This window comes from Phocoena sinus, chromosome 13 (genome assembly GCF_008692025.1).
Source record: "Phocoena sinus isolate mPhoSin1 chromosome 13, mPhoSin1.pri, whole genome shotgun sequence".
NCBI lineage: Eukaryota > Metazoa > Chordata > Mammalia > Artiodactyla > Phocoenidae > Phocoena > Phocoena sinus.
The window spans coordinates 87,898,077-87,923,884 of record NC_045775.1 but is presented as its reverse complement, the minus strand read 5'-3'; the positions used below and the strand labels follow the sequence as shown (position 1 = coordinate 87,923,884).

At 53.5% G+C, this 25,808-nt stretch overlaps 1 protein-coding gene and 1 long non-coding RNA gene across 2 annotated transcripts; one reads left to right on the top strand and one right to left on the bottom strand.

The window, feature by feature from the left end:
* The first annotated feature begins 8,677 nt into the window (after nt 1–8,677).
* LOC116764511 lies at nt 8,678–15,689 on the top strand. Its single transcript, XR_004352914.1, has 3 exons — nt 8,678–9,061; nt 14,460–14,528; nt 15,527–15,689. It is a non-coding gene; the product is annotated as an uncharacterized LOC116764511 (long non-coding RNA).
* A 4,267-nt stretch (nt 15,690–19,956) lies between these two features.
* On the bottom strand, nt 19,957–25,498 carry POU3F3 (POU class 3 homeobox 3). The gene has a single exon (XM_032653188.1). The coding sequence runs from the start codon at nt 25,496–25,498 to the stop codon at nt 23,981–23,983; it is 1,518 nt and encodes a 505-aa protein (XP_032509079.1). The 3' UTR covers nt 19,957–23,980.
* Between the last annotated feature and the right edge of the window lie 310 nt (nt 25,499–25,808).

Below are 25,808 nucleotides of genomic sequence, written 5' to 3'. Positions count from 1 at the left end.
GCCGCGATAGCGAGAGGCCCGCGTACCGCGATGAAGAGTGGCCCCCGCTTGCCACAACTAGAGAAAGCCCCCACACAGAAACGAAGACCCAACACAGCAAAAATGAATTAATTGATTAATAAACTCCTACCCCCAACATCTTCTAAAAAAAAAAAAAAAAAATCCAGGTCTTCTTTCTCCCCAGAAAGATGGTACAGGATCTGAAATTTTCAATTCAGATAAGACTTGAAAAACAAACAACCTTTTCCTTTGAAACCCTATATATTTCTGAAAAACCCATTCCCTAACAGTAGATTTTATCTGCTCTAATAATCTGGTGAGTCAACGCTACCAACTAGACAATAAGCAAGATATCAACTTGCTGCATTATTTTCCTTATAAATGCAGATTTTATTTCTTCTTCTTCTCTCATTTTCAAATAAGGAAGAAAAGAAGAGCAACGTGGAGATACAGGGGAGGGGAGGGGACAGTGACAGTCTAATGGCAGATATTCCAGCTGTGAGACACCTCAGGGGGTGTCCACCCAGCACTGACCACACATCAGAGGAACCCCAAGAACCACATGGGACCCTCCATGTGACCTGGCCCAACAAACTGCCGTCATTTAAAGCTCAAATCCAGTTTATTTTTACTGAATTTGGGAAGACATTGGTTTTTATGGACACACTTAAGCCTGTGTCAGAAGAAAATCAAGGCAACCAGCTGAAAGCAAGTTTGAAAAAATATATTATAAGATATTATATTTGTACAAATTGCACTGATGTATATGTATCATATACCTATACATTTATATATATAAAGAGAGAAACAGAGGCAGAGAGACAAAGACAGGGCACACTGAACTTCACTGTGACCATTGTATAGGGAAAAAAAGGGACTGAATACGAATGAAAGAAGATTGTAAGTGAAATAAACTAGATGTGAAATTAAAAGGTTATATTTGAAATAAACCAGATGTCCTTCATCCTCTAAGAGTCTAAAGCCTCTAAGAAATAATATTTTTGCCCTGTTAATGTAGCAAGCTGCTTTCGATACAATGTCTTTGACTCGTTGACTTTTCAGAGCATTTGTATGACACACTGAGTCTAATTCCACAATCTCTGCTCAGGGCAGAGGACAGCCTTGTGTTGGTTTATCTAGTAGAACAGCACTCAACCCACCCCTGCCCTGAACAAGGAAACCCTGTCCAAGCCCCTGGCTGCGGGAAGAGGCGGGAACATCGCCCGCGGGAATTGCTCTGGACCACAGCACCCGTCACAGAGTTTTCAGGGGACTGAGCCAACCAAACAGACCAGATCTTTAGGAGAAAAAAGGAAAGCAGAGTGCAGAGGCTGTCCTTCTTCTCTGGGCTCTGCACCCATTCCTTGGTGCAGAGTGGAGAACAAATCAGAAAGGAATTGATGGTGATGCCCAAGAAACAAGAGGAGACTCATATGAACACTTCTAAAGGGAAGGGATTGATGACACCAGCAAAATGAATACAAACTCGGCCACAGACCTTGGCGGGGAGTGCGGTCCAGCACAGAGCGCGCCCCGAAGCAGGCAGGGAACATGAAGGTGCAGGGGGGACCCCTGGGCTGTTCCCCCAGAACACGGTGCCCCTCCAGCCAGTCCCACGGAGTTAATCATTGTACAGACTGGGCTCCGTCCAAGCAGAACCTGGCAGTGGAGCCAAGGGAGCGTTCTCCTCCCATCACGTCGGAGGGCATTGTTGCAGAGTACGCAGGATGCAGGCGAGAATCTGGCACAAGGAATCTTTCCATCCTCCTGGCTGTGGAGTGAACAGGTGGCCCCAAATCTGTCTATGTGGTAGGGGGTGGAGGTGGGTGGGAAGAGGATGAATCTTAAAATATAATGTCCTGAAACTTCAATCCCAACCACATAAAGGAGGGGGGAAATATGCCGTAAGGCAGTATTCTCAAAAATTTCCGCCAAAATATCACTAATGTCAGAAGGAACTCCATGTGCCTTGGACGAGAAGAAGGGCCAGATATTGGTCCAAAGCCATCATCTCCAATCACAAAATGCATCTGACGTCTTGGTTTTTGCTTTTAAATCACAGGATGACTTTGTGTGCTATTGTATAATAGATCCGTGTTTGTTTTTATCTAAAGGTATAGTTTGAAATTATCTATCAGTTAAATGACTTAACTTGTCCCCCAAAGAATCACATGGTGCCTGATGCTCCAGGAAGACAGGCTGCACTCGTCCTGGGACCTGACACATCACCTGCGCCCTCTGCAGGTGTGAAGAGAACACTGGCACCCGTGGGACGGGGCTCTGTGGTGAAGACAGAGCACAGAGGCCGTGGTGGCGGGAGGAGGCCCCGTGGACAGGAGGGGCCCTGGCGCCGTTTCCCCCAGGGCCCCTCTTTCTTCGAGACCTGCTGCGCTGTTCTGCTTGCCGAAGGGCTAGGCAGCCATCTTCCGGCCCAAACGTGGGAAAAACTTGCTTCCGGGGATTTCTCTTAGCGTAGCTGAGATGGGTAATGTGTGTGTGTGTGTGCGTGTGTGTGTGTGTGTGTGTGTGTGTGTGTGTTTCTCAAAAAGATTTAAAAAAAAAAATGAGAGAACAAATAGCCGACTATGTACCAGAAACACAGAAGGCCAGGGGACTTCCCTGGCGGTCCAGACACTGAGCTTCCACTGCAGGGGGCGCGGGTTTCATCCCTGGTCTGGGAACTAAGATCCCACATGCCTGTGCCACAAGGGTTGGCCAACAAACAAACAAACAAAACCCCCCAAAACAAAAGGCCAGCTTTCTTTCCTCTACCACTTGCTCTCACCTGAGATAACCACGCTTCATCTCAGAGGCCAGGCGAGCCTGAGCAGCCATGTCACACCCACACCAGTTCACGTCCCTTTCAAGGACCTGGTCTCCCAGACTCCCAGAGGAGAAGGAATCGGGCTCAGAGCCCAAATGCGACTTAAGACATACAGGTAAGGGACTTCCCTGGTGGTGCAGTAGTTAAGAATCCACCTGCCAATGCAGGGGACATGGGTTCGAGCCCCGGTCCAGGAAGATCCCACATGCCGCGGAGCAACGAAGCCCGTGCGCCACAACTACTGAGCCTGCGTTCTAGAGCACACGAGCCACAACTACTGAGCCCGCGTGCCACAACTACTGAGCCTGCACGCCTAGAGCCCGTGCTCCGCAACAAGAGAAGCCACCTCAGTGAGAAGCCCCCGCACCGCAACGAAGAGTAGCCCCCGCTCGCTGCAACTAGAGAAAGCCTGCTCACAGCAATGAAGACCCAACGCAGCCAAAAAAAAAAAAAACTAGACACATAGGTGTGTGTGGTATGTGCTGTGTGTGTTGTGTATCCTGTTTATGTCATGTGCGCTGTGTGTGTGGTGTGATACACACACGCAAATCATGGGATGCAGTGCAGTGAATCTTGAGCTCAAACAGAGCTCAAGTCTGTCTTTGCCGCCCACCCCAGACCCCTCCCACTCAGTAATGTGACCTGAGAGGTCTCTGTCTTCAGGAGATGGTAAAGATGGAGTGACTGGCAGATGAGATAATCCCAACCCTTAGACAAGATGCCGACTCCTATCTACGGCATCTGCCTCAGTCCTGTGTTCTACCAAGTGTAAAAGAAGACCAGATTCACACAATAAATACAACCCCTACAGAAGAATTCTAACTCTAACAAGAGTGAGAGCGCACCCCCATCACAAAAGCTTAATAATGTGGAATAATATTCCGCTGAGAATATGGAAGAGGTTGAAAATAGTTTGGTTTAATTATGTCACTACAGTCTCTACTATGGTATAGGCAGGTAGACCGTATTGATCTAACAGTATGGATGGTATATCTTAGGCTTTCTCTATATCACTATAAAGAAATTGGCAGGGAGGAAAAAGAATCCACTTAGTCGGAAATCATTCGTCCTTCTTTCCAGACCAAACCTTACAAGTGAATTCAGTCTCTGAAATCTGGGTAAATCGCATGATTTTGTTTTCACTCTGACCTTTACAGTCTGGCTGATGGAGGCTGGGTCTGCACGCCCAGTGGTCCGTCCTTATACTAAATGGACCTACGAGAAACCAGCCGGTTCAGCCAGGCCACCAGCTACTAATCAGCCAGTACCTGGTTAATCTTTATTGAGTTTCCAGAGTTTTCAACTGTCTGCATGCAGGTGCACGAAGGAGACTTTGTTTTTCTTTGTCCTGTCCTGCGGGGACAGGAAGAACAGCCTTCTGTGGGAAAAGCAGACGAGATTCCGTGACAACAAGTGAGCCCTGAGACTGTGGCCTCCTAGCCAAGCCACTGGCAGAGGGCACAGCCCAGGCCTGCCTTTGCTGTACTACGTACCACTTCTGTCTCCCCACTGGGACTGGAGCGGAACGTGGAAGTGTGGGTGGCATTAGTGACCCAGTACCACCAGTGGAGTTCCTCGCTGTGGACCATTAAAAGAAGACACTGAAATTCACCACGAGTCCTGCCTGTGGTCTCCAGGGGTACGGGAAGGGCATTTTGGGGGGTAACTGTGTGTTAAGGGTATGCTTTGGCTATTTCCCCTGGCCGGGTCATTGGAGGGGGAGCTAATCACTCAGTAAACAGAGAAGAGAGATGCTTATACTTAATAAGCCATTGCAAATGGAAGAAGCAAGCTCCTATACCCAATGTGATTCTCTCTAGAAACAAATGGCTTGGATCCAAACACTACAAAACCCTTTCAGAATGCCGAGAGGTCTCTCAGTCCCAGCGCCCCCAGACGTAATCCTCCGGCATCTTCTCTTTCACGTGGAAGTAGCTTTAACAAGGGAAGAGGGAATGACTGTGCGTGCACGCATGTGGCACAGTCGTGAGTTTTTCTTTTGTCTTGTTTCGGAGCCCCTGATGGGCAGTGTATCCTTCTCTCTGGGGAGCAGCCACTGCAATTAAAGGGGAGGGCCAAATACTACGCGGAGCCGAGGCGCTGGGAAGCGCCTCCAAGACACCCTTCCCCAAGGGTGTGCTCAGCCCCCTCCCTCCATGCCCCCTGCGACACTACGGAGCTCTGGCTGTGCAGCAAGGGGCAGGGTTGGCCTGCTGGCAGAAGGGAGGTCAAGGCCTCTGCCAAGGTTGGCTGCTCTGGTCTCTCTCATCTGTGTCCTGCGCCAGTCCTCCTGTCGGATGAAAGAAACAGTGTGGTTCAGTGGCCAAGGCAGAGCTCGGGCTGGGAGCCTCGGCTGCGACCCTGGCACCACAGTCCCGGCCACTGATTATCTTGTGCCCACTCTAGATATTTTCACTTAAAATGTGGGCAATAAAAACCCTGACCTGTCTCCACAGGCTGTAATATTAAAAAGAAGAGGAAAGGAGGACGGGGCACTTTGTAAATACACCACAAGGAACTTCTAAATACGGCTGGCGGAGCTCACCAGCCACCAGGGCCACGTGAGGAAGCAGAGACAGCTCCCAGCCAGGGAGTTGGGATGGAACGGCTGCTCTCCGGCGTGCACACTTGCTATTTCTTAGCCCTTCCCTAGGAAAGAGGACTTCAGGGGTTTCCACCACCCACCCACCCCCAACACACACGACCAATGTCAGGGACACTAGCATCGCTTCCAAGTGGAATAATTCAAAGAATCCAGGAAGAAGACAAGCACATTTTTTTTTTCTTTTCTCCTCCCTATTTAAGAGGGGGTGAATCTCTGGTCTCCTTCTGGAAACAAAGAAAGGAATAGGGCTCGCTAATATGATAGCCCCTCAATTTTCCAGCTTGTGATTAGAAAGAGAGGTGATTAGAAGTGATCATAAATGGTGCTAGGTCTGCACGCCCCCCTCTCTCTTGGTGGTTTCTCCCCTTTTCCCCTTTGGTAAATTAGACTAAAAACTGAGAGAGTCACCAGGACGTTTCCACTCTGCTAAAACCCATGGCCCATTTGCCTTAATAATATGATTTCTTTATGTTTCTATATTTACACTTAAAAACGTTTCAAAACTACAGTTGGATACCTCTTCCCACCCTTAGGACGGCTCTTATTTAAAAAGCCAAAACAGAAAATAGCGAGTGTTGCTGAGGTCGTGGAGAAATCGGAACCCTTGGGCACTGCTGGTGGGAATGTAAAGGGGTGCAGCCACTCTGGAGAACAGCAGGGCAGTCTCCCCCCCCAAATTAAATAGAGAATCATCATATGATCCAGCATACACCCCAACAAATTGAAAGTGGGATCTCAAAGAGATATTTGTACCTGCCCTTTCAAAGCAGCGTGATTCCCAATAGCCAAAAGGTGGTCTCAACCCAGGTGTCCATCAACAGATGAATAAATAAGCAAAACGTCATCTATGCATACAATGGACTGTTATTCAGCCTTAAAAAGGACTGAGTTCTTTTGTTTTCTTTTAACATCTTTATTGGAGTGTAATTGCTTTACAATGTATGCCATGGACATTATGTTAAGTGAAATAAGCCAGGACAAATATTCTATGAGTCCATTTATATTAGGGATCCAAAGTAGTCCAGTTTATGGAGACAGAAGGTAGGATGGTGGGTGCCCGAGGCTGGGGGAGGGGAGGGGGAGTTAGTGCTTAATGGGGACAGAGTTTCGGTTTGGGAAGATGACGGTGTTCTGTGGATGGTGGTGATGGTTGTACCACAGAGGGAATGTCCTTAGCACCACTGAACTGTACACTTAAAAATGGCTAAGATGGTGAGCTGTACGTGTGTTCTACCACAATAAAAACCTTTTGTCCGCCTGACACCATGTGCTACCCTCCTGACATATTTGAGGGAGGAACAGGCGTTCCAGTCCCCAGGAAGGCAGGGCAGAAAACCCTCAGCTCTTCACCGCCTCTGGGCCTGGACTGGGGAGATGCCCCGCGTTCCCGGGAGTTGGAGGGATCTAGACTCCAGTCCCTCTGGTCTCATCACCAGGGCCCACGCGGCGGGTCTCAGGCTGCCCACCGGCCTTCCCTGCCTCTGGCCCTTTGCTTGGAAGCACCGAGACAGGTCACCCCCCACTGGAAACATCAGGGCAGACGGTAGCTACGGGGTGTGCGGAGAGGGCAGTTTGGGCCTTGTCAGGGATGCCAGTCCTTCTGCCAACTTCCCAACTCTGCGGAAGTCCCTGAGCTGACAGGAGAGCATGGCCGCCACGTGTACCGCCCAGGACAGCTGGCCCGCCACGGTGGCCTGGAACACTCAGGGGGCCTGAGTCTCCTCAAGCTCCAGCCCATCTTCTGGGGTGCCGGCTCCTCTCTTCAGTCCCTTCCTGTGCCCGGCTCCCTGCGCCCTCCCCAGAGGCCCCTGCAGGGCTTCCCCACCTGTCGCCCCGCCAAACAGCCGCTCCCAAGTAGCAGCCACGGAAGCTCCCGTGAGGCCCCAGCAGAACCAAATCTCCCTCAGCTGGGCACTTCTGTTTTGCTTGTTACCATTATCCTCTTTCGTCGCCTTTCCCCATCCCTCTGGAAGCTTCTTTGGCTGCAGACCTCTTCGTTAAGTGGCTGTTTCTTTCGGAAAACTGGTGCTCCCGACGGGGACTTCTTAGTACTTTCCATCGCGGGCCAAAAGGAAAAAGCGCTTGAAGGACACCAGGGCCTTAATAAGGCAGGTGCAAGACGATCCTTCGTCTCCTGTGGCCTGGGGCGCGCGGAAGGGAGGAGAGGGCAGGGGCATAGGGAACGGTCCCGGGCGGCCAGGCAGCCGCTGCACCCCCAGCCCCCGCCCCGGGGGAGGAGGGCTTCGGGGGCTCCAGATTCCCAAGCGCGTGTGCGGTGCGCGCGCCGGGGGTGGCCTCCGGCCGGCGCGCGAGGAGGTGGGGAGGCCCCGCCCGGGCCACGCTGCCTGTCCCCACCTCAGCCCGGCGGCAGCTTCGGCTGCTCCCGTTAGATGGCGCTCGAGGCTTTCCGACCACTCGCGAAAGTGCGCCGGGCTGGGCACACAAAGCCCCGCGGGCCGGCGGGGGACGGAGCCTGCCGGCGAGGGCGCGCGAGGCCGACCCCACGGGGCCGCATGACCAGGCCCGGGCGCGGGCGGGGCGCTCACGCTGGGCCTCGGCTCGCTGGCCGCGGCCTCCGACCCTTCGCCCCTCCGCCCACTCGCGCTCGGTCCCGGGGCCCGGCCGCGCTCCGGGGATAGGAGCCGCGAGGCTGGGGCCGGGGACGCGCCAGATGGGAACCGGGGCGCAGACACAAGCCTCCAGACCGCGCCCGCCCGCTGCTCCTTGACTGGCCGCCCCGCTCTCCGCGAGCCCGGTCTCTGCTTTGCGGGGAAGCGGGCAGGTGCGGGGTCGGTTGTGTGTTTGAACCGTTCCGCTGAAATTGTGGTTCGGTACGGGGTTTAATAAACTTCGTGGGCGCTCGCGTTTCCAACAACACGGGGCAAACTTTCTTGCTGTCCCCGATGCGGGTGGAGCCCGGGTGAAGCTCAAGCAGCCTCCTTAAAAAAAGAAAAAAGCTCCTGGGACTCTGGGGCGTAAAACGCGACGGTTAATTTCTAAGTAACTGTTCGGGGATCAGAGAGCGAGCTTTCCTTCCGCCACGAAGTTCGGCTCCCCTTCCACCCTCTCCAAGAAAAGTGACTTGATCACGCTCTCCCGTCCCTTAGGCTCCTCCTTATGTCGCCTGCGCGGGCCCCGCCGCGGAAAGGGGTGCGTCTCCCAGACCCGGAACACGCAGCAGCGAGACCTTCCTTTGTGCCTACACTTGGCTGTGAACTTTCCCGCGCGGTGGGTTCTCCTTTAAGAAAGTAGCGATCTCTATGAATATTTAATGCCGGGCCCGGGCCGGCGGGGCGGACGCGAGCCCCGTGCCCGGGTCCCCGCAGCCGCGACGGGGACCGGGGGCCGGTGGGCCGGGGGCGAGAGCCGGGCTGGGGCGCGCGGCCCGTCGCGTTCATTTCCTTAAGAAAGCGGGCGGCGCGGTCGGAAGGACGATTTTGGCCCCGGCCGCCTTCCCCCACCCCGCCCCGCCCCGTACCCGGTTTTCTGCTAGAAGCGGGCTCGGGAGCTCTGAGCCCCAAGTGTACGCTCTTGTCTTTGATGGTATCGACCAAGTGCGGTTTCAAATTCAGTTGCCCCGACTGAGGCCGGTTTCCTGTTTGTGTGCGCAGTGGATGGAAGGACCGCGCCGGGTGAGTCCAGAGCGCGGGGAGCGGGCAGCCGGCCCGGCGGCGGAGGGGGAGGGCCGCCTGGCAGAGGCAGGCCTCCGGCTGGCTGGGTTCTGAACTGGGGAGCCAGGTGGATACGGAGACCCCGGCAGAGAGGAGCGTGTGTGTGTGTGTGTGTGTGTGTGTGTGTGTGGGTGGGTGGGGGGATGGGGAGGTGATAAGGGACGAGGGGTCGCGAAGCCTGGAGCCCAGGCGGCCGCTGGTGGGAAGGTCTGGCGCGCCTCGCAGCCGTGTCCCTCTGCAAAGACCCGGGGCAACTTTCCCTCGCCGCCGCTGACCCTCTTCCTGCGAAGGAATAAAGTGAACTTGCTCAGCTACTCGATTCCGCTGGCGGTTCAGTTCTTTCTGCTTTGGTATTGAGTTTCTTTTCCACCTTTCAGTGTGAACAGCCTTTGTGTCCTTAACTCTAAGGTGTGCGTTTATGTATACATACATTCTATAGTGTGTATATATATTCTATCGTGTTTGTATATATATGAAATATATATGAAATAGTGTGTATATATATTCTGTAGTGTGAGTGTGTATATATATATATATATATACACACACATATCTATGAAATCTCCTAGGTACTTTATGATCCCATCTGGATAAATTAAAACCCAGATCTGTAATGTTTATTCTTAGTTTACAAAAGGCAGGGGAAAAAATGTGTGAGACACATGTCTGCAAGTATATCAAAAGTACTTTCCCTTCTGCTGGAAAAAGTTGCCTGCAAATGGCTTCCCTTCACTGATCCTGGACCACCTCTACTTCTCCAGGAAACTAAATCGGGTCATAACTAAAGCAGCCATCAGGCCAAGCAATTAAGTGCCAATAATGACTATTAATGACTATTAATTAATGACTGTATTACTAATGATTGGAGTTGAGGACTCCAAACCACGCTGTTTCAAATTTCTGCTACCCCAGATTTTTATAGCATTCCACCCCCGTAAAGGAGGTAAGAAGACGGATGAAGTTCTCAAAGAGCTCTCCAGTAGGTATCCCATGGTCAAGGTGGAATTTCTTTCTTTCAGTAAAGTTGATTTCTACTTCTGGTAAATAACGGAGTCTTCACTCCTGGCTGCGTCAAGTTACGCGAAGTGTAATTGATGGTGGTGGTGATTTGGTTTGGATGCAGAATTCGGTCGTGGGGGGATTGGAAGGGAGGGTGCATTCTCTCTCCAGTTACTCTGGTAATACTGAGAGCCCTGGAAGATTTTAAGAAACAAGTGTTTTAAATCTTCAGCTGGACTCATGGATATCGGGAAGGCTGGGAACTGGGGAAGTGAGGGCTGGTGAACTCAGGGAGCAAAGGAGAAATAAGGAACTTGGTCTGAAAAAAGATTTTCTTTTTGCTCATGGGTTCACATGGTTTTAGCCTGTCACAGGCTGAGTGACTGTTCAAAAGAAAAGGTTAGTGAGACTCATCTGTTGGTGTAAAGGCTACTGAGGCTGAAGGTGGTTCACCAGCCCCCCTTGCCTCTTTCTTGACACCGCTTCTCACCCCAAACGGAAATCCAGGCTCAGTTCTGGGATGGGAGGAGGTGGCAGGGAGGGAGGGAGGGAATACATCGCCACTGGGAGTCCACAGTGAGAAGGGAGGGCAGCTTGCAGGGGCCCTGGCCAGCCACCATGACGCAGGCAGGCTCAGCCACGGGGCTGTCGGAGGTGTCGGGTCACCTCTGCTCGTTCCCCAGCGTTCAGCCCTTCCTGCCAGCCTGTCAGGACACTGGGTGAGCTGGGGCAGTGAATGTGCTCAGGACATCTCCCCAGCACCTTGCTGGCTCCTGGTGGAAGCCAGAGCAGCAGCGCACATCTGGTTCTGATGTATTTACCAGGCTGGTATGGAAATGCCCAGGCTTCACGGCAGAAACCTGAGCTGCTTGCGACCAGTAAAGTCCTCTGCTAAAGGAGCGTGAATGGTTGGATGGTTTCAGAGTGCTGGGTGGGCCCCTCCCCGCCCCGCTCTCCAGGTGAAACACTTGACCCTACCCCATTCTGTTTTGTTAGAGTTAATTGCCCTGCCGTGAGGGTACCTCACACCTCAGCCAAGGAGTACAGCAGAGAAGGGGTCCTCCACAGGTAACTGGATGGTGCAGGCTCATCTTGGACACCTGGCAAGTCCCCAAACCTCACCTGAATGAAGTGGGCCTGGGGTATGCTCTTGCCAGTGGCTCCTTTTGCCTGGCTCAGGCTGTCAGCAGTCCACATAAGACCCTGTAGTCCTGAGAGTCCTGCTACAGCTCCTTGGAGAGGGCGGCCACCCCAGAGGCTTAACACGACAGTTCCATACTCAACAACAAATTCCCTGCTGACCCTGAGAATCCCAGGGAAGAGGGGGCTAGAGGCCAGCACGCAGCTCCCGTAACTCGGGGCAGTCTGGGCCCTGCCCACCACTGAGTCTGGTGGCAGGGAGAGGGCCAGGGCTCCGAAATTCTGCTGTTCCGCTTCCTTGGGTCAGCTGCAGACAAGCCTGAGACTGCAAATACCTGTGAAGAGGGGAAGGCGTGGAGGCTGGAGCTGGCCCTGTGTCCTACCAGGGTTCTAGGGCCCTGGGAGCCCTCCAAGGTGGCTGGGGGCAGAATACCAGAGGCCATTTGGTCCCTCGCCTTACCTTACAGAAGGCCCACATCATCAAGGTCTGAGAGGACTTGCTTTCCCAGGAGACGCGGGGTGGGGCGGATCTGGTGAGAATTGGAGGCGTTTCCTCAATTTACTTACACCTGGTTTGGAAATTGACATACAGAGGACAGCAAACGCTTTACCCAGATAGGACCTCTGTGGTGTCAGCAAACTTCTCCCCACCTCCCCTGTGGATCCCACTCACCCCCATTAAGTAGCCCAAACGCACTGTTCAAGATGTCAGGTTAGCTGGGGGAAGGAGTCTGATCCGTCCCCTCCACCCAAGTAAGTACAAATGAATTTTGTTCTCAAAAAGAAAACTTAGAGCTTGACACTTTCCTCAGCCAGATGCACCTAAGTTTCACCCAGGTCTCTAGTCAGCAACCGCAACACCCCCCCACCTCTTTTTCCTTTCTTTGTGGCTTAAAGTTGCCCTTCAGGAGGGTTTATATCATGTTGTTCATGTCAGCAAGCCTCCTTGTCTCCACTCCCACCCATCTCCCTGGATGGAATTGTAGTTGGAAACCACACACACACACAAGAAATTCTCTTTAAAAATTTCTGCTATTCTTCCCAACTAGAGGAGTTGACAAGACGCAGACACGTTAAGTTGCAGAAAATACAGTGGACTGATCAGCCAAAATGCATCTCATTTGCACTTGCGTGTAGCCGGGGGTAGGAGCTAGTGTCACTCAGGCTGGGCTGACTGCGTGGAATTTCCGAGCAGGCCCCTCCGCAGGGGCCATTTGTGGGGTCGAAGCCCCGGCCCAGCCCAGGCCAGCAGGAGGAAGGCGTAGTGGGAGGCGTCCGGAGGCCTGGCCCGAGGGCTGGAGCCACCTTCGGCAGACCTCCTGCTCTGGGCAGCTCAGGGGGCTGGGAGGCCTGGAGGGGTGGGTGCTGGCAGCTGGATGCCCAGGTCGTCAGCCATTCGCAGGGCCTCCCCCTGGGTTGAATTAAAGAAAGGAAACACCTCCGAGGAGAGTCACTGACCACATATTATACCCGCTTCTACCTCTCTCCCAAGGTTTTGTCCCCGTCACTCACTTTGTCCTCATCCACCCACGGGTGGAGGGACACCTCTGCCTGATGCGTTCCTCCACCTACTTCGGGTCCTGAACTCGGACCCTGAGCTTCTCGCTTCTCGCCTGTCTCACTGAACCCCACTCCTGGGCCCCCGAGTTCCCAGGGAAACGTGGGTAGTGCCCTGGGAGCCTTGGAACCCAGCGGGGGCAGTTAGGGGGAAGGCACGGGTCTTTGAGGTGCTCCCGCTCTCCAGGCACCCACTCCCCTGCGCTGGTCGCAACTTTGCCCGATCCCGGGGCTAGGGCGCAACTCCTACCCACGTAATCCCACCCGGCAGCTGGCGGCCCAGGCTGCGCTGGGGCGCAGGGTCACCGCTAGGGCTCGGTGGCGGCGGCGTGCGGGGCGCGGGCTGCAGGGGCCGAGGAACTGGGCGCAGGGCCCAGGCCGAGGCCTTGGGAAAGGCCCACCTGCCTCCGTGAGCGCCCCAGCAGCGCGTCCTGGGGGCGTCCTTGCCACCGCGTACCGCTTGCTTTCCTTGCCAAGGCCCTGGTGACTCAGACGCCGCCAACCCCACGAGCTCCCTTCTCCAGCGCTCGGCTCTGGCCGGGCGGGGAGACAGGGAGGCGTGCGCAGTGCTCTAGGCCTCACCGCCGGGCACCCAGGCACCGCCGGGCACCCTGGCACCGCCGGGCACCCTGGCACCGCCGGGCCGGACCGCAGCCCCACCACCTTCCCGGGGCCAACCGGGGGCGACGCGTGTTGCCCAACGGGACCAGCGCCTCACCGGGCCGCCGGGGGACCAGCCACGCGCCCTCGCTCGCGGCGGAGCGCGGGGCCGAGGCTGCGACGCCCGGCAGCCAGCCCCGCACCATTGACAGCCCGGGCACGTCCGCGGAGCCCGGGGGGACGATCAACGGACTCTCCGTCCCGGGAGCTGGGGACACGCCTGTAAGGTGTGTGATGATTTAAAGATCCTTGGTACTACTTTTGCGCGAAGCCTTTGTTCCAGCTTTGTCAGCCTGCGCGCCTTCGGCAGCTCCCTCTCCCGGGCCCTTCCACCCCCATCACCCCCCGGCCCCCCCCCACAACCCCTGCAGAGAGGGCCTGGCGCAGGGAACCTGCCCGGATCAACTGCCCCGCTCCAGATCCCCTCCTGCAAAATGCTCGTCCCTCGGTTACATCTCCCCTTCGCGCTTGGGGCAAATGAACACGGTTTGCACCGCCTTTGCCTTTGGGGCGAGGTTCTCCCAGAACAGGGTTTCTGAATGTGACCTCGGGCTGCGGCGGCGGCGGCCTCCTGCTGCCGGTGAGAGAGCAGCTTTCTGGCCACAGGCCGGGGCGATCGGGGTGCGCACAGCAGGGCCATGGGTAGGGGGTAACCTGCCCTCCCACGGTAAGAATTTGAGGATTCAGACGAAAAGAGCAGGTTAAGGATGACACGGCCGTGAACTAACTTGACTCCTACTGGCAACAGGGCCACCAGGGCCCGGTACTCCCGGGTAGGGTGGCCCTCTCCCAGCCCCCAAATGAGGTACAACTCCTCTTTTAGCCAAAGTACAGCTAGATGCAGGGTGTTTAAAGGATACTCTGGCAAACAGGAGGTACAGATAATGACTGTTCCCATACACACAGGCTTGCGTCCGTCGTCGTATGTGGCCACACATTTCCCATTTCTCCCTAGTGTTTTTAAATTAAAGCTATTTAATTTGTCTCCATTGCTTCCTTCTAGGCCTTTATGCCTGCACATAGACATTTGGAGAAAAATCAAGTGTGAGCACCTCTCCTCGCAGAAAGTTCTGTATGTTACGTAACACACTCACACAGGGATTCCTCGGGTTACCAATTTGCTCCCAATCAGCCAGCACTTGGCTTTTTGGCTGGGGTAGGGGTGTCAGGGTGATGCAAATGGATGTGGTGGCTTCACTGGGGGGGGGGAACGCTTTTCTTCCCCCTTCTTGAAGTCCCAGTTCAAGGCCCAGGAACAAAGGGAGAGGTAACTGATCTGTCCTCTGGTCTCTCTCCCTTCACTTCCACCCCCCTCACCTGCAGACCTGCAGGCCCTCCTCCTTGATAAATAGAGGAAAGCCTGTGAGTTCAGGTACCCAAGTAAGTAGTGCTGACCCGCGAGGCTCCCCCATTGAAAATCAAAAACCCCATTTTAGGTGTGCCTTGAGTCCCCACCACCTCCTCTCCCCAAGATGTCACTGGACCCAAGGCTATTTGCTTAGCCTCCCTCTCTTGTTAAAAACATCCAGGACAACTATTAAATAGTTCCTGGAAGAGTTAAAGACATCTCTCAGGTTTGAAACAGTTTTTTAAAGCCCTGTTTGGAAGAAATCTTGGAGAAGTACAAAGCATAATCAGTAGGATGGCCCAAGCAAGTTTGAAAGATTTCTCCCCCAAAACGTTAACTAAAAAGAGTTTGTAGGTGTTGTTTTCTTTACTGATGGGTGTTTCCCTGTTGTAACCTACAGATTCTCAAGACCAAGCTAGTAAGACATTTAGTTTCATTTTGTTAGTTTCTGGGTGACACGAATCTTTCCGATTAGACCTAATTTATTTATTTTTTTAAAACTCTGCTGGAGAGTTTTCAACCTTGGAAATGTAAATGAAGCATAGACTCTCCCTCCGAGATTCTCGCATGGGCAGAATGGAAGGACCCTGCCTGGCTCCCCTTCACACCTGGAAGTTGCCCTGCCTGAACTTAGGTGGACTGAGGGTGACAGGTTTGGGCATCTTTTATTTCAGTGCTGGCGCAAGGCGAGCTCTTTGAAATGAGTATCTATTCTATTTCAGAGTGCAGTGTCCCAGTCGGCTAAATGGGCTTGTCTTCTGCCAGGAGGGACACAGTCCTGCAGGACAGAACAAATGTTGGATCTCCCAGGAAGCTCTTCGTCAAAACATCCCTTGCCCTTTTGTTTTTGTTTTTGAATTAAAAGATGTGTTTTCTTTCCTCTCAGTGTTCGTCCCGTTATTTTGTAGCTACAACAATGAAATGTGGAAAACAGTTATTCTTTTTTGTCCTCTGTAAATGTCTCATTTGGGGACCTCGGGAAGCTCCAAACCTACCTCAGGTGTGTCCTGTGCTTTTGATGTTGACTCACTACTCACTGGGGTGCCCAGAGACTCACACTAGGTTCCCCCTTCCCCTGGGCATCCTTTCTCTCCCAAACAATGCCCCTCTCGCAACTCGAAACTCGCAGGGGAAAGGGACTTACTTAGAGAGAGCATCCCAAGTTAATAAAGACCAGACTCAAGTTCTCCAGGTAAGTGATGCTTATACTGGGGGCAAGAAAGCCAAGAACCAGCAGCACCCCAGGGGCGACTCCTGTCAGGAAGGAGTGAGGGCAGCAGGCACATTGCCACAGAAATTGCTAAAACTATAGCAACTACGTGAGGTTTACGGTTAAATTCTGCTATATTCCCAGCCAGCTCAAGTTATTTAAATTTTAGTTTTGTTCACACACACCCCAACTAGGGTTAAGTTACCAGCACAATTTCCCTGGGCAACTCTGGTGACAGGAACCACTGCCAACAAACTTATTTTCTGAAGAGTAAAAAGGAAAAAAAAAAAAAACCACACACACAAAACCTCTCCATGTCTTTTAAACGGTTATTTTATACTATTTAACATCCCCACAGACAGGAATTGGCCGGGACACCACTGCTTCTTTTTCTAGGAACAGGTAAACTAACCATTCTTCTTCCCCTCCCCCAAGACACAGCTATTTTTAAAAGCTAAAATTTCTCTTTCCAAAGGGAGGAGAAGGAGCAAATTCCATTAATGAATTACGTACATGGAATGTGGCTTGTCTAGGGCAATTGTATTTGTAAATAAATGGCTTCCTGTTTATTATGTACATTTTCCTGAGAACTGATGCCTCTGAGCACTTAATATAACAAATATTCAACTTCTGGTTTAATTTCCACTGGGTTTCTTTCTTTTTCTTTTCTTTTCTTTTCTTTTTTTTTGTATTCACTACAAAGAAATCAGGTTAAATTGAGTCAGTTGGGGGGCGGTGTTCAGGATCTTGAAGCGTCCAGGCTGACCGGGGGAAAAGTAACCTCTTAAGTTCTCACGTTTACCAAAGTGCGAGCGAAGGGGGCTGGCTCCCTGGAAATGCTGCTGTAATCAATCTGGGGAGTTTCACTTTTGCCCCCGGATCTTTCTAAAGCTGACCATGGCCGCCTGTGGCAGCTTGAGAGGCGAAGCCGGCGCGATCCTGCTGGCGGGCGGCTTGGGCACCGACCCGCCGCCTGGCAAACCCGCCTCCCCTGCGGCCGCATTCGCCCATCGCCCGCTCAGGGTCGCCGCGCAGGCCAGCGGCCCGCAGCCCCCGGACGGGGATCGCGATGCGGCCGGGCACACGCGGCCGCCCCAGCGTTCGTGGGGCGCCCGAGTCCCCCCACCCCCCACCCCCGGGGGCGACGGCTGGGCCTGGAGCCCCGAAGTCCACCAAGCGCCGGCCTCCCGCCGTCCCGCCTCCGCTCGAATCCCGAACAAAGCAGCGCCCCGTGCCCCAGGCCGGCCCCGCTGACCCCTGCTTCCCGGCTCCCCCCCCCCCCCCCCCCCCGCCCTTCTTCGGACTGCAGCCCAGGGCTGGAGCCTGCTCCGAGCCGGTGCGTCCCCTCCCTGCGCTGCACCCTTCGGGAAGGGACACGCCGTGCCCCCGATGGAAGCCCCAGGCCCGGGTCTCTGGCCCCTACCCGGGTCCTTGGAGACCCGGGGCTCCAGCTCCGTCTTTACTTTTCCTCCAGGGCCCTCGGGCGTGGGCCCCAGAGAGGGTCGGTCAGCAGGCCCTGAGCTCAGCTTTCTCAGCTCCACGGTCATCGAATTCCCGGCAGAGCAAGCCGGGCCCCAGGACGGAAAATCCGCAAACGTGGAGCAGAGGGTAACAGGCCTTTCTACCCTGGTGTTCCCAGAAGTTGTCTCCAGACGCCCGGAGCCTGAGTCGCGCTGGGCTCAGCCGCCCCCCAGCCCACCCGGAAACTTCCACAAGTTCGCAGCCCGCTCCTCAGGTTCTTAGGTTTTCTCCAGCTACCGGCCTTGTCGATTGCTCTGCCAACTGTCCTTTAGTCTCTAGGGCTCCCGAGGCCTGAGTCGGTCCAGAATTATGATAATCATTGTTATTATCAGGCTGGGGACGGAGCGCAGAAGCAGAGGATGGGGGCTGAGGGACAGAGAAGAAATGCTGATGAAAGGGGATATTTCAACCTGTTTCAAAAAGTTTCAGTTGACAATTATCAGTAACCCCGATAGACAACTCCATTAAAAAAAATTTACTACTGCTCTTGAAAAGCCGTTATTTTTTACATCGCTTTTAGGAAGATAGATGAACAAAACCTCGCGTTTCAAGCCGTTTTGATCTGTAATTAAACGGCAGCGCCGGTTTGTATTCTCCTACGGCTTTTACAGAAGTTGCGGTGATCCGAAGTCGGGTTGCTGTGTCAGAGTGGCATTTTTATTAATGAGAATACAAAAACCTTGCATACTCTTAGCCCTGCTTGAATTTAGTTGCTAAGCAACCGGTGTATGGTAATTCATCCGCGAAATTTAAATCTTTGAGAAAGGATCTTGCGTTTTGCTGAATGGTCGCCACGAGGAAAACAGCTTGTGGGACTGTCCGCAGCTGTTACGGCCGGGCCGCCGAGCAGAGCCGGGCCGGGCAGGGTCGGGCCACCCTCCCCCGCCCCGCGAGCGCCACCGCCCCACCTGGGGCGCCAGGCCCCGCGCCGCATCCCCGAGGGAGGCGGGCGTCTGAAGCCTGCGGCCTGAGGCCGGCACCACCCTCCCCCTCTCGTCCGATCTCCCACTTCCACCTGCGGCAGACCTTGCACCTGAGCCAGCCGTCTGCACCCCAGGGTGGAGGGGCCAGGCCGCGACCCCGCGCCGCCCCCCTCCCAGCGCCCGCGCCCCCAGGCCCGCAGCGCGCGCACACCCGGCCGCCGCGAGCACGCCGGTTGCCCTCTTCCCAGACCCCTCTGAGGTCACTTCCAGGAGGACTCTTCCTCAAGGAAGATCCGACTCATACAGAACGCAGCCCACAGCCCTCCAGAAGGCCAGGCGGCCGCCACAGGCCGGCAGTGACATCATAGGCTCCTGCTTGCCACGCTCGCGCCCGCATTTTAGGAGACAGGAACAAACACGGATGTGAAATCAAGAATGAAAGAGACAGTAATCTAATTAATAGGCCATGAGCCAGGCTAACAGAATCAAAGAATCTGATTACACAAGTACCCCTCTTGCTATCTCCGCCGCCCCGCCCACACCCGTCTCCTCCAGCCTCCCCGCCGCTTCCTTCGCTAGGTTGGAAAGTCCAGGAGGCAAACCCAGAGCCCTCCGATTTCCTCACTGAAATCAAGATCAAGCCCACGGTGGGGCTCCATCAGCCGGGAGGTCACGTGGGTGACCTTCGGGCCCTCGGAACAGCCGCTCTGAGGAACTGAGATGACCAAGTGACCTACAGAATTTGCAAAGCTAGAGAGGTGACCCCTACACTTCCTACAAGTATCACTCTCAACCACAACCACGACCACGACCACGACCACCATCACTACACCTGCACTGATTGCTTCTGCTGTAACAGGACCAGGAGAGAGCCATTCTTCACTCAGAGCCGTTTTAAGAGGGTCTACTTTTTCAAAAAGCCATAGCACAACTCTTTTTCCACATCACCTTGCTTCTGGGTCACCGATAACCTCAAAGTTTTAACTCTCCTTCCACACCCTTCCCCACCACAGACATCTGAGCACAGCCAGGTACTAGGTTTTATCACTGCTACATAGCATCTGTTCTAATAGGTCCAGTCAGCCACGTGCAATCCATGAGAGAAGTGGATTCTCTCATTTCTATCCTTCTGCCTTGAAAAAAACCAGGTCCACCTCCTAAATAATTAATTTCAAGTCTGCATCCAGTGCCAATACTTGTTGCATCCATTTTAGAGTTTGATTAATTACCCTGGAACTTGGGCAAACCAAACTCAGTGTGGAGAGAATGTTTCTTCCTTCAATTTAGTTCTGAAAGCTACAAGTTAATGATGGATCTTTACTCTATTTACATACAAATTGGTGCAAATATGGCCATCTCTTAAAATGCATTTTGTATAAATATATAAAAGTGTCATTTTTGATTTAGCTTGAAGAGGTTGATCATTTATTACAAAAATAAACGAATAAATACAACAATATATTGTTGCTTCCAACAGGATAAATACTTTACAAATATATAATTTAAAAAACAAATTTAATTGTTAAAATTATTTAAAATATTACACTTATCGATAAAACTATCAATAGCATAGACTGCATTTAATATTAGAACCGATTATTCTCTGAATGTTGAAAACCATTCATACAAAACAGATTATGAGCATGGTAATGAGCGTACACTGGGGGCTACAGGGAGGCAAAGGGAATCTTTAAGATCAATAATGAATAGTTCGGTTTGGGAACAAAGAAGTAGTCCTTGGCTAAGTACTTAAAGAAAAAAGAAAAAAAAAAAAAAAGGCAGAGCAACAACAACAAAGTGACTATTTTAAATACACCTTGAATGATTTATCGCCCAGACTTGCAGGGGAAGATGGTTGGGTGAATGAGACTGCTGTAGCTTGGACAACTGATCAGAAGCCACGGGAGACTGCAAACTATAAATGGGCCTAGCTTGGGATTAGCCAGATTGATGGAACAGAACTTTGTCACTTTCCTCTGAGTTGGAAGGGGAGGAGGGGGTGGGCTGAAATGGAGGAAACAAACGAACACTTGACGAAGCACAAGACACTTGCGCTACAAAGGAACACAATGACCAAATTCATTAAAAAGATCTGGTGATATATAACAATATTTTCATTATTTACATGTGTAACAATATAAGCCTTAGCACAAAACCTCTCAGTTGTATCTGCCCTCACTTGTTTTGCAACCATGAATTTCATTTTGTAAATACATTCAAAGGGTTGATTTTTTAAAAAAAATATGGAGTGCAAGCATGAGCTCACTTAAAAAAAATACAAAATAATGGAATAAAATGGGCCAGCTTTCCCAGCTGCTCTAAGTTACTCTGCTACCTCTAAATCAGAGCTTCTTCCAAAGTAAACAGCAAAGGTTACTTTTTAACAGAAAACAGGGTGAAATCCAATGTTAGTTCTTTTGTTGTCAGCCAAATCAAGTAAGCAAATGCCTCCTAACATTTGAAATAGACCCATTCTCTGTCTGATCAACCACTACCAGTCCTGTAGGGAACATAGGTTTTCATCTCACGCGCCAGTAGCATCCACCCTATGAAAACCACCACACCGGTTCCTCAGCTTTCCAATAAGGCCTTCCGTGCTTGCCCCTGTAGACCCTCAAAAAATGATAAAGTTTGTCACCACACCCCCACTCCAGGTTGTAAATTTGCTGGGCAAAGAGATTACAATAGCAAGACAAATAGGAAACGAGAGGGCAAAGAAAAGTAAATTGTGGTTTCTTGTTTTCATTTTTTCCCTGCTCTCTGTTTAATAAATATGGCCTTTTTCAGATTTCACAAATCAAAATGATTGTGATTTTTAGTACGATTTGGTGTTTAAAATAATGCAACCCAATACACGGCCATCTGGCTGGGCTTGATTTATGAAAGTGACACAGGGTCTGTCTGGAAGAAATAACTGCTCCTTGTTGCTCTCACAGTTTTCCGGGTTTTTTAACCCCTGCATTGATATCACAGGGAGAGGGAGTAAAGATGAGAGAAGACGCAAAAAGTGAGTGACAGCTCAATGAGATCAGGGGGAAACTAATCTACAAAATCATTGCTTTATCACCCCCAAATACTTTTTTTAAGTACAATACGAAGGGACTCAAGGAAGCAGAGCCTTTTGCGTCTTGTTACTTACAACCTGACGCATTACACTTTCATTTTCCCACATTGTAAATATTGATACATTAACTTGATAAATGTGACCGCTCTGCAGGGTGTATCTAAAGAGTGATCAAAAAGTGAAAACCCCCAGCACCGGTAAAGAAAATATAGAATCATACTGGGGAAAGAGGAAAACACAGAAAAAATGTGGAATCTTAAGTCTGAGCTGGTGATCACACTGAGGGTAATGCAGTGTGGTCCACAATGAGGGGTTTAGAACTACATTCTCCCATATTATAGAGAAAACAAACAAAACAACCCCCCCAAAGGCTTAATAATTTAAACTTAATTACATATAGTTATTAATGGGAAGTAATGGATATAAAAATATTTCATCGACTTGTAAGCTATTCTTTACCACTATTAGTCTTCAGAAAAAAGAGGAAAGAGATGTAGCAATATGATGGGGGAGGGGAGATGAGAGGGAAAAGAGAGGCTAAACTTTGGTGGTGGTGGTGAGGGACTCTGTGTTCACCATTAATAACCAGTTGGCACGTTTTTACTGGGGATGTAGTCCAACATTCTGATAAAGGTGATAAAGGACACAGGTATCTCTGAGAAAAGAACTAGCATTTAGACAATCTCACCTAAAAACACTAAAAACACCCACTAAAATTAAGGGAGGGACAAATTTTGTGAAATTAACAGACTAACAAGGAGTGACTACGTGGTCAGTTACTAGCGGTTTCTGTCATTGCCTTTTATTCTAGATTTGCAAATGTACCCTAGATGGAGCAGACGGCTTCCTCAGCTCTATCCCTTCAGGATTTGCATTGTAAAAAAATATTTTCTAAAGGACTCTTTTCTTCCCACACAGTGTTTATGCATCAGACACAGACTATTTCATTCTAACAAATTTATTTTCTCGATCAGCTCTTATGGAATCACTACTCAAATTAAATTACAATCAAATGATCACATCAAAAGATACCCTTATTACCTAGCAACTGTCCATATTTTCATTTCATTTTGATTTGTGCTCGTCTGAAAAAAACACGTAATACAAGATCTGGGGAAAAATAAATTACCGTTTTGCAGCAGTTCATAAGTATTCTGAATAAAATATTAAAAGAAGTCATTTAATGAAAATATAAAGCAAATATTTTTAGATCAACAACGGATCTAACAATTCTATATTGCCGTCTTTTGAAAAGTCTGTTTATTAAAACCTACCAAAAACACTGCTTGGAAAGGGCAGTATTATATAATCACATCCACAGCACCCATTCAATCAAAGTTGGCAACGGATTGAGGAGAAGAGTCCGGAGAAGTGCTGTCTTTCTAAATCCCTTGATCTGAGTCAGTCCAGAAATAAAAAATAAAAAATATTAATAAAAAAAATATTAGCGGTGGCATCTTTAGGCGTCGTCCACCCATCGGAGCGGCAGCCGATAAGCCGGGGTTGGATGCCGGGCCTCGCTCCGCGCCCAGTCCGCCCGCCCGCTCCCGGATTCGCCGGGGCCTCTACCACTGGCCGCTGGACATCCCCTGCTCCCTCGCCCATCCCTCTGCTCTTTCGAGATGCTTTTATTTCCAAGGTTACTTTGAGGATACGTATTCTTTTTCTTTTGGCTTTGCTATCAGTCTGTTAATTTCAGAAGCTGTGAATACATATATGTATATATATATATTTCTTGTTTTCCAGAGATTGTTCTTTTTTTTCTCCTTCCCGTTTCATAGTCAATTTGTTTGTCCCCAAATGACTTTGATATGGACAAGAATAACAGGGTCCGGGAGCACAGAGTCACCCCTGATTAAACCCGGTGCCTCTGCCTGCTTTCTGGTCGCTCCCAGGAAACAAAGTTTCGGTGGATCTCTCGAGGCGAGGGTGGGGGGGGGGCGGCCCTTTGGAGGGAGGAGGTGGGAGGAAGGGGGGATGCTTTTTTTTCAACAAATGTTTGTTTGTTTGTGTTTAAGAGAATAGGACGAGGCAGGTGCTAAGTGCTCTCCACCGTCGCCCCGTAGGACTTCTCAGGGTGGGAAAAGCCTCGCGAGCGCAGTTTTGGGGCGCTAGGCATCTTCACCCTTCTTTAAAAAGAAGCCCCCAAACGAACCCCCACCAGAGTAGAAACGAGATCTCACGATCGCCCCCTTTTTTCTTCCGGTTTTGCCACGGTCGTGTATATAAAACAGTCTGGGCATTTCTAGGCTTTGTTTGTTTGTTTCGCCCCTCCTTCCTTGGACTTCAAACAACGTCTCCTCGGTGCGTCCCTCTCCTTTCCCCTCGAGGGCGGGCAGGCCTGTCTTTGGGAGGAGGGGAGGCGGCCCGGCCCGCCCGGCCGCGGCGGCGGCGGCGGCGGCGGCGTGACAGCGGCGGCAACGGCGGCGGCGGCCCACTCCGCGCTGCGCCCGGGCCTTCACTGCACGCTTGTCTGCAGCCCGTGGTGCGGCGGCGGCGTGTCGGCGCTCACGGTGCCCACCTGCGAGTAGACGTCGTCAGGCGTCTGCTGCTGGATCCCGGGCGGCGTCATGCGCTTCTCCTTCTGGCGCCGGTTGCAGAACCAGACCCGCACCACCTCCTTCTCGAGCTGCAGGCTGTCGGCCAGGTTGGTGATCTCCTGCGCAGAGGGCTTGGGGCACTTGAGGAAGTGGCTCTCGAGCGCGCCCTTGACGCTCACCTCGATGGAGGTCCGCTTCTTGCGCTTGCGGCCCTGCGCCGCGATCTTGTCGATGCTCGTGGGGCTGCCGGTGCTCGAGTCCGCCTCCTCCAGCCACTTGTTCAGCAGCGGCTTGAGCTTGCACATGTTCTTGAAGCTCAGCTGCAGGGCCTCGAAGCGGCAGATGGTGGTCTGCGAGAACACGTTGCCGTACAGGGTGCCCAGCGCCAGCCCCACGTCGGCCTGCGTGAAGCCCAGCTTGATGCGCCGCTGCTTGAACTGCTTAGCGAACTGCTCCAGGTCGTCAGACGTCGGCGTGTCCTCGTCCGAGTGCGGGTCGTGGCTGTTGAGTCCGGGCCCCGCGCCGCCGCCGCCGCCGTGGTGCGGGGGTCCCTGCGCGTGGTGCGGGTGCGGCGGGTGCGCGTGCGCGTGGTGGTGGTGGTGATGGTGGTGCTCGGCCAGGTCGGGAGTGTCCCCGCGCACCAGCCCCGGGTGCACCAGGCTCTGGGCGCCGCCGCCCGCGCCGCCGCCGCCTCCACCGCCCGGCCCCGGGGGCGCGCTCAGCATGCCGTTCACCGTGAAGCCCCCGGGCTGCGAGTAGAGCAGGCTCTGCGGCGGCGGCTGCTGGCCCCCGGCCATGGACGGGAGGTGCGCGGCGGCGGCGGCGGCGGCGGCAGCGGCGGCGGCGGCGGCGGCGGCCCCCCAGCCCCCGGGGTGGCCCTGGTGCGGCGGCGGCGGAGGCGGCGGCGGCCCGAGGTGCGGCGGCCCGCGGTGGTGCAGCGCGGTGCCCGCGTGCAGGTCGTCGCGCCCCGCGCCGCCCTTCACGTCGGGGCCCTGGGGCGGCGGTGGCGGCGGCGGCGGCGGCGGCTGCTGGGGGCTGCCGGCCATTCCCACGGCGCTGCCGGACCACGGCGAGCTCGCCTCCACGGCGGCGGCGGCGGCAGCCGCGGCGGCGGCGGCGGCGTGGGGCAGGGCCGTCACCCACTGGTGCGCGTGGCTCAGCATATGGCCGCCGTTGCTGGCGGCCATGGCCCCCTGCATGAAGTCGCTCTGCACCATCTTGACGGAGGCCGGGTCCCCCCGGTAGGCACCCGAGGTCACGGCGGCGCTGCCGGGCGGCATGCCGCCGCCGCCGCCGCCCGCCCCGCCGCCGCCGCCGCCGCCGCCGCCGCCCCCGCCGCCGCCGCCGCCGGCCCCCGCCGCGTCCGAGTGGACGATGGAGCCGGCCGCTAGCAGGCTGTTCCCCGGCAGGTAGGGGTTAGAGGCCGCCGTGGCCATCCCGCTCCGCTCCCGCCACCCTACCGCCGCCACCACCGCCGCCGCCGCCGCAGCAGCAGCCGCGGCCGCCGCCGCCGCCGCCGCCGCGCCCCCCCGCCTCCCCCCGCTCCGCCCCCGCCCCGGGCCCCCGCCGGCCCCGCCGCCGCCGCCGCCGCCTCCGCCCCCGCCGCCGCCGCAGCCGCGGCCGCCGGCTGCAGCTGCAAGGCCGCTGGGCAGGGCGCGGGGGTCGCCGGCCGGCCTTGGTCAGCAGCCGCCGCCGCCGCAGCCGCCGCCGCAGGAGCCGCGCTCCGGGGAGGGGGGCTCGCTTCTC